At 33.7% G+C, this 8,246-nt stretch overlaps 1 protein-coding gene across 1 annotated transcript; it reads left to right on the top strand.

Moving 5' to 3' along the window:
• The first annotated feature begins 447 nt into the window (after nt 1-447).
• Nucleotides 448-7,565, top strand: LOC109074224 (maternal B9.15 protein-like). Its single transcript, XM_019090298.2, has 5 exons — nt 448-626; nt 3,672-3,852; nt 5,042-5,179; nt 5,323-5,620; nt 5,796-7,565. Exons 2-5 carry the CDS (start codon nt 3,680-3,682, stop codon nt 5,988-5,990), a joined length of 804 nt encoding a protein of 267 aa, XP_018945843.1. The 5' UTR covers nt 448-626; nt 3,672-3,679; the 3' UTR covers nt 5,991-7,565.
• Nucleotides 7,566-8,246: the final 681 nt, after the last annotated feature.

Raw genomic sequence — 8,246 nt, 5'->3', positions numbered from 1 at the left:
TGCTCTTACATCAGATTCTCACCCAGAGAGCAACAGAAAAGCAGCATAAATGAGGAAAAAAGAAAGAGCAGGGATCAATTCTGCCATCTGCTGTACATCAGATGAAGTTCACCCTCATATACATACATGTACAGTAGCCTATATATTATTCACAGCCTTTCAACCAGTATTTTAAATAACCTTTTATTATTATTAAACTAATCTAGACTCTCACAGACGTAGCACACATAACGTAGCATGTGTTCTTACGACGTCTTCTTAAAATCCTGGCTAATTGGATTATTATATTTTACACTTACTTCCTAGTACACTAGCTCTGACCATATTTGGGCTTTCAGTGACTCAGCGTCATAATAACAGACATGACTGCTTGTAGTCGAAACAATGTAAACTGTACTTTATGGACACGGAAGTGAGTCATATGCGAATCGCTGACGGTAAAATGACGTGTTTGTAGGTCGACCGTGCCCAACGCGAATGAAGAAACGTGGAACACTAGTGTACTACTACAACAAGGAAGCAACGTGCTTACTCGGGTTATTAGTCTGTTCGGATATAACAGTTTTGAGGAAATATAACTGAAGAGAACGAAAACATCCAGTCGTTTTAAAATCAGCCGTATATCGGTAAGAAATTACTTTAAGAACTGTAGTAGATACATTATAGACAATAACAGTTAAAGTTTTTCTTATTTTTTTTTGGAGGTACATGAATTAAGTTGTTAAAGTGTCAAAACATAAATGTGATGTATGTAAAATGTTAAAGTCCGAGTATCACGATCGTACTTGTTACTGTAGTTGGATAACACCGTTATTACCATTATATTATATTAAAGAAATACATTATGTTTGGAGACACCATATTAGTTTTATTACTCTGTATGTATTAGCAATGTTTAGTAAATATATATATCTATAATATATAGGCCTATGTGTAATAGTGAGTACAGGCCGTTTGTGTTTGTACATTTTCTTTAGTGTGATGCTAATTTTCCCAATAGTTTTAAACATGGTTTAAATGTTTTATTGTACTTTATGTTTAAAAAGAAAGAGTGTTTTGTGCATTTATTAAATTAATTTATTTTCGCTTGGCATAGCCTACCAGCGTGATGACGTCATCGCACGCATCTCATAGTAGCCCGCGCGCCAGTGATGCTCATTCGTAGTAAATGCAGAAACGAGAAGCCATCACAAATGCGTTCTTCTCTTCATTGTCTTGTTACTTACAGGTAACTGCAAAGTATAATGCAAAACACATTTTCGATTTAAGCATAAACATTGTTAATAATAGGAGAACGAGTTGTGTGTGTGTGTTAACGCAGCTGTTTCATTATATGAATAGTGAGTCATGAGTTCTTCGTGTTGAGCACATGGTTAGCATAAGTGCCCCGCGATTAGCGCAAAAGTCCTTTATAACTGGTTAAAGTATAAATACTATTTGAATCTATAAGAGATAATATTGTTTCACGTTATGAATTATCTCTAATTTACATACGTGGTCATTATTTGGCAGTGATGTCTGTAAACTGTGTGTTATGCGTTACAGTTGAGTGAATGTAGATGAGCGAATTTCATATGTCTCGTCATTCAATGTAATACATAAGATAACAAACGGAGTGTATGTTCTTTACTGAGAATATGGATTAGATGCTGAATATATTTTACATCATCATTCTCATGTTATTATTTTAGATAAAGGGTAAAGTCTAGTGGAAGTGTAATATATATAAATGATCAATTAGAGTGTCACGTTAGCAATTGTAAATGCTGAATATGCAAAATGTTAAAGTTGTGATGTTTATATTCAGGCATTACTATGAAAAAGTTGTATGTGTATTGACAATGAAGTGTCTTGAACAGTTGTAATATGCATAGTTTTTTTTTGAGAGATTCGTAGTAAATGCAGAAACGAGAAGCCATCACAAATGCGTTCTTCTCTTCATTGTCTTGTTACTTACAGGAGTACTACATATACATACAGTATGATTTGGGAGTTTCTTATTAGGAATTTCCGATGATGCACTTTCCCAACCGCTTGCTTGAAAATCTTCAGTATTGCGTGTGGTGCGCGTGTAGCACGTGACCGTGTTCTTGAGTGGGTTGCGCTTTTTACTCCTTTACACAGTAGTTTTGCTCAGGTTTTTTAATAGACCTATCAGTGTCACCAGACTAAAATAATAGAGTAGAATATTTGATTATTGTTAACATTATCCCACGACCAGGACAAGCGATTTGGAAAATAAATACATAGACAGATATATTGTCTGGAAAATTGCTTTTTGCCCAAAAAGGTCCATACTGATTCATGCTATATAGACATATATAATGGAGTGACATCCGTTCAGAGTCCATTTATAGAATATGCCATTTATTTATTTATATCTCCTTTTATCATGCATACTTCAAATACAACCTCTCCTCTTCAAAATAAATTGTCATACATATCATACAGTATGATGTTTGTGTGATGTGTCTACCATTAATTACACAATTAGTCATAGCCTAGACAAAACTTTCAACATCTGTTGACCTGCTCACTTTATACACAAGTCAGTGGCTATTTGCAGTCCATCTCAACCCGTGCTTATGACATTCTGCTTTACGTAATTTGCAGATTCTGTCACAAGTAGCTCAAAAGTTTGACATGTAGGTGGAAAATAGATTTGATCTGAGCTCTGTTTGAGCCCTTTGTGCATTGTTAAAGAGACTTACTCTTGAATGAGTTATTATTGTGTGACTCAAATCAGCACTCTGACTAATGCTTGAGTACATTCACAGCATGTTGCTCAAAGGTTGCCTAATGCAACAATCTCAGTCTCATGTTTGGAGTGGCAGATACTTGCTTATGGTTTAATTAGTGTTATATAATTTTTATCGGTTAACCTGATTTTTTTTTCTTGGAATTAACAAAGACTTGTTAATGAGCTCAACTGTCATGTTTAGACTAACATGATTCACAAGGTAAAAACCAAAGTTTAACTTGAACAGTAACTGTTGTTAATTGTAGAATAAAACATTTATTAAAAATATCTTCTTTGTGGTTTTATTAACTAAAAAAAAAATAATAAAATAATAAATTCAGTTCATGTCATGATCATTCTTTAAATTCCTTCAATATAAAATCCTTCAATTCATAAAAAGTTAAAGAGTGGCCTTAGTCAGGTATATCTTGTTCAGCAATATAGCATTATGATAATACTAATTTGATAATACAACCTTCAATGTGAGTCTGAAGGATGCATGTTTATTTACACTTTTATGTGTCTAAATTTGCAACTGTAAACCTTATTTAGCAATATGCTGTTGGAAAAAGAGTGACTCTTTTTCCTAATTTGTATCTTATTTGCCTATAATGCAAATTAGGCTGTGGCATTCTATCAGTATAACACGTCTTCACACGTGGAGTTCAGTAACAGCTGACACAGCTTCAACAGGTGTCAGAGGAAAGAGAAAACAGTGCTCAGGGAAGTTCCTCTATCACAGATGCCAATAGAGATGACCTATAAAAGTGTAGGTGTTTTAGGTGTGGTTACGCATGAGATTTTTTTTTTGTGTGTGTGTGTGTGTGTGTGTTAATATTTTTGGTAGGTGACTAGAAACTAATAGGTATCCTTTTTATTTGTTTATTTGAATGTAAAAGAAGCCTAGAAGAACACATTTTTTTCTTTACAGTGGTGAGAATGAAGAAGGAAGTGAGTGCTGGAGTGAACTTTCTGAAAGGTTTGGTAGTGGAGCGTGGAGGTGTGGATCAAATTAAAGCCAAACTTTTCGCTGCTAAATTACAAGAGCTTCTGCTTAAAAAGTTCACAGGCCACTGGTACCCAGACAATCCTTGCAAAGGACAGGCGTACAGGTAAATGAAGAGCATTTACTGATTTAGTATAACTTATTATACTATTTTATAGGAAAGTTATATATTCTAGTTATAAGTTATATGTGACCCTGGACCATAAAAACCAGTCTTAAGTGTGAATTTTTCGAAATTGAGATTTATACATCATCTGAAAGCTGATTTTTTTAATTTATACATTTTTTTTGGTTTGTTAGGATAGGATAATATTTGGCCGAGATACAACTATTTGAATATCTGCAATCTGAGAGTGCAAAAAAATAAATACTGAGAAAATCGTCTTTGAAGTTGTCCAAATGAAGTTCTTAGCAATGCGTATTACTAATCCAAAATTAAGTTTTGATATATTTATGTTAGGAAATTTATAAAATATCTTCATGGACCATGGTATTTACTTATATCCTAATGATTTTTGGCATAAAAGAAAAATCGATCATTTTGACCCATACAATGTTTCTTTGGCTGTTGCTAAAAATATACCCCAGTGACTTAAGACTGGTTTTGTGGTCCAGGGTCACATATATTAAAAGAGTATTGTTTTGAATTATGATGTGTAATGCACTGATTAACACAATATTAAATAAATCTTTAAAAAATAAAATTTTCTCAGTAAATATACACTACTGTTTAAAATATTAGGGTCAAGGTTGCATTTTTTTTTTAAATACAAAAAAAAAAAACAGTAAAAATAATAATATTGCAAAGTATTATTACAATTTAAAGTAACTGTTTCCAAATTGAACTTGTTTTAAAAAAAATTTATATTTCTGTGATCGCAAAGCTGAATTTTCAGCATTCATTACCCCAGTCTTCAGCATCCCATGATCCTTCAGAAATCGTTCTAATTTGCTGATTAGGAAATCAAGAAACATATTTTTTTTTATTATCAAACAGTTGTACTTCTTAATATTTTTTAAATTGAAAGTGTGATTAATGTTTCAAGAATTCTTTGATTATTAGAAAGTTCGAAAGAACAGAATTTTGTTAATGGAAATCTGTAACATTGTAAAAGTCTTTTACTTTTGATCAATTTAATGCATCCTTGCTGAATAAAACATTAATTTCTTTAAAAATCTGACAGTTTAATTTGTTGTATAAGTGGAAATTCATACTCTACGTGAGGTAATATCTGAAAGATACAAACATACATAGCAGTCATTCACAATATGACCCTTTTTTATTCCCTACTCAGATGCATCAGAATAAATGACAGAATTTCCTGTGATGAATCAGTATCACAAGCGTGCATGGAGAGCGGCTTAAAGCCAAGTGAGTTAGGCTTTCCTCGGGAGATCACCATCTGGATCGATCCATTGGAGGTGTGTGTGCGGTAAGTAGAATATTTCTGTGAAAGGCTTGTTATTTGATCAATTAAAAAAGACTGTTCTGGCCTTTTTATGAATGATTATACTTGACACGTTCTGTGAGAACTTATCACTAAAAGTAATGGTTCACATTAATATGTTCCTGCAGGTCTGGAGAGAATGGCAGATATTTTACAGTAGCTCAGTTTACTGATGTGGAGAATGAGGAACGGGACTTGAATAAGGATGATACTTCTAGCCAAGTGGATTCTGTGAATCTGGATACCTCTGACTACCACTCAGCAACCTCATCTGACTGCGGCTCAGCAGTCTCAAGTGATACAGAAGAGGAGGTGAAAGAGAACAAAATGAAAAAAGTAGAGGAGAGAAAAGTGAAGAATACAATTCATACAGCAAGATCTAAAGCAAGGGAGCCTAAAGGGCCATGCAAGTTTACTCCAGCTCAGGTAAATACCATTATGCGTTGCTTAAAGGGATAGTTCAACTTCAGTTGCTACTGAAGGTCCCTTTAAAGTTCACTTCAGCAAATTACACTCAGTAAAAAAGGTAGAAAAAAGGGCAACTTCTGCAATTAAAAAAGTAATTAAACTAACATTGTTAAACATTTTCTGTCATTAACAGATCCCTGGCCCGACGTACTTTTATAACCCTGCACCGATGTGGCCCCAGTACAAGAAGAAGAGAGGCATGTTCTTCACGACTGTATGCGCACCGGCACCTTCTCCATTGTTTGCTTACTATGTCGTACCCAAAGCCCCTCCTCAGTTCATTGTGCCTCACGCTACCCTCCAAACCTGGGGGACAGTGAAAGGGTAACCAAAACCAGTGTATCTATAATGTAAGACATATCTGCCAGTCTGCAGGGAACTTTATAGCTTATTAGAATGAAATCATAAACTTGAAATATAGTGTCTAGCATGTCAACTATTTAACTTTTCACTGATTTTGGGCTTATAAATTCAAATGAACTTTAAGCTTTTCATTTGACCTATTCTGCCATTATTTATTTTTTCTTTGTGTTTTTAGCTTTAGCTTTTTATGTGCTAAAATTGGTCAATCAATATGTTTAAACTTCTCTTGCAAAAAACACTGGCTCTGTTATTATTTGATCACAAACTGTACAGACATTATTTCTCAACTTTGCCAAAGTTGGATTACAGCATACTTGAATTTTTTTAGTCAAAGATATGGAAATCAAAACTTTTCCAGTAGCTTCTATAGTGAGTTTTTTATTGTTTTGTTAACTTTTTATTCATAGAACACTTGAGTGATATTTAATGGAATAGAATTGTTTTGAGTGAATGTAAATATTCACTGAAATACTCAATGGACGCACATTCCCAAATATTACCAGCAGCTCAGGTGTAATAGTTTATGAAGTTACCTCTAAAACAACAAGCATCCTATACCTTTTTTATTAAAAATAATCTCATATACTGAAGCCAAAGAGTGCTGTGCGGGTGAGGGTTCAAATTAGTTGCTGCTTATAAAGTTCCTGACTAATGGGAATTCACCTTTAAGAATAATCTTATCTGCTCAAGATGTAGAGAGGACTGCATTAAATGATGATAATTGTACTGTAATGTTTTCCAATACCACTAGGTGGTAGTATACATTGCCTCAAGCCATAATTTCATTACAAGCCATATTTCCACATTTCATTATCTTAATATTTAGATTGTACATAACAGATTTTCTTCTTGTAGTATTTTTTTTTTTGTAAACACTGCATGTAAAAGTGTACAGTGTCATCTCACAATTGCTGTCTGGGTACCAGCAGAAATGTTTTAATAATCTGCCTTTTTAGATTTGACCTTTGCTATATCATTATTATTATATAATTTAATTGTCTGCAGTTTTGTATGTTAAACTTATAACCTGTGCTATGTTTACAAAATGTTGCCTTTTTTGTCTTTAAATGCATATTTAATGCTTTCTTTCCCTGTAATCTTTAAAATGATGTTTTGCATTCATGCAATCACTGTAAATATTGTTTCTGCTTTAGCAAAAAAGTAATGAGATATGTCCAACGGATGTTACAAATATATATTTTATTACTAAAACAGTAACAGTTTTATTTTTTTATTTGATTATGGAAAAGTATAAAATTGTTCCTGAAGTTTATCGATTTTGCTGATTCTGGATGTAACCTATTCCTGAATTGTGCAATTCACAGTATTCTTCATAGACTGAAAATGAACAAACACTGACTTTTAAACCTTTTGTTGAATCTTTTCATACTCTTTATGGCCTGATTGAAGAATGAGGAGTTTGGGGATTCTCAAGAAGGCCTACTGTGAAGGCTAAAGGTTATAGGATGTCTGTAAGTTTTTTAAAAACATTCTAACCTCTGAAATTAAGCCAAATATATGATGGAGACATCCTAATGTACATGGGCTCCTAGACTGAATTGGACTAAACACTTATTGGGGTGGTTATTGTAGTTTCTGTGCTACAGGATGCCCTGGCGGAAGGATCCACATGGGGCTAGTGCGTCACATGGCCCAAGGTCATTACGTCATTCCTAGAGGAAGACAAGCAAGGATTTGCACATAGAAATAGAATCTGCTTCAGTTCATTGGCTTTGAAGAAGGTGGATTGTAAACGAAGAGGAGAGAGCAACAAACCTCGTGGCCACTCATGTTTAGTTTCTGAGTTCCTGTCCCTCTAGAGTTCATTATGGAAGTGACAGTTTAATATTTCATTTTCTGAATGGTCTACTGTATATAGGAATCTAGTTATCAAATGCTTTAAATTAGCTGTCAGTGTTAAACTAACAAACAAATATAAGCCTATATCAACTGTGGTGGGCAGTGCAGTAGTTGTTGAGGTCCACCTGCAAGCAAAGTATGGTCTGACTATGGTTTTTAAGACTTTGAGTCTTAAAATATATATTCCTTTTATATACACGTATATAGTTTAACTGGTGTTTTGAAATGTTTCGATAGGCTAGTAGAGGTAAACATAGCACAATAAGCTATTATCATTCCAATTCAATGGGCGGTGCACTAACATGACTAATGCCGTCAGTATTTATCACTAACCTAAAAGAAATATGTTTTGTGTACAAAG

The sequence above is a fragment of the Cyprinus carpio genome, chromosome B16 (assembly GCF_018340385.1).
Source record: "Cyprinus carpio isolate SPL01 chromosome B16, ASM1834038v1, whole genome shotgun sequence".
NCBI lineage: Eukaryota > Metazoa > Chordata > Actinopteri > Cypriniformes > Cyprinidae > Cyprinus > Cyprinus carpio.
This window is presented reverse-complemented; position numbering and strand designations above follow the sequence as displayed.

What these genes read in the sequence shown, in the direction of transcription:
- LOC109074224 (XM_019090298.2), top strand. Translation starts at nt 3,680, where the DNA reads ATGAAGAAGGAAGTGAGTGCTGGAGTGAACTTTCTGAAAGGTTTGGTA. An exon ending in TGCAAAGGACAGGCGTACAG is followed by an intron (nt 3,853 to 5,041) that starts GTAAATGAAGAG and finishes TTCCCTACTCAG; the next exon opens with ATGCATCAGAATAAATGACA. An exon ending in CCATTGGAGGTGTGTGTGCG is followed by an intron (nt 5,180 to 5,322) that starts GTAAGTAGAATA and finishes ATGTTCCTGCAG; the next exon opens with GTCTGGAGAGAATGGCAGAT.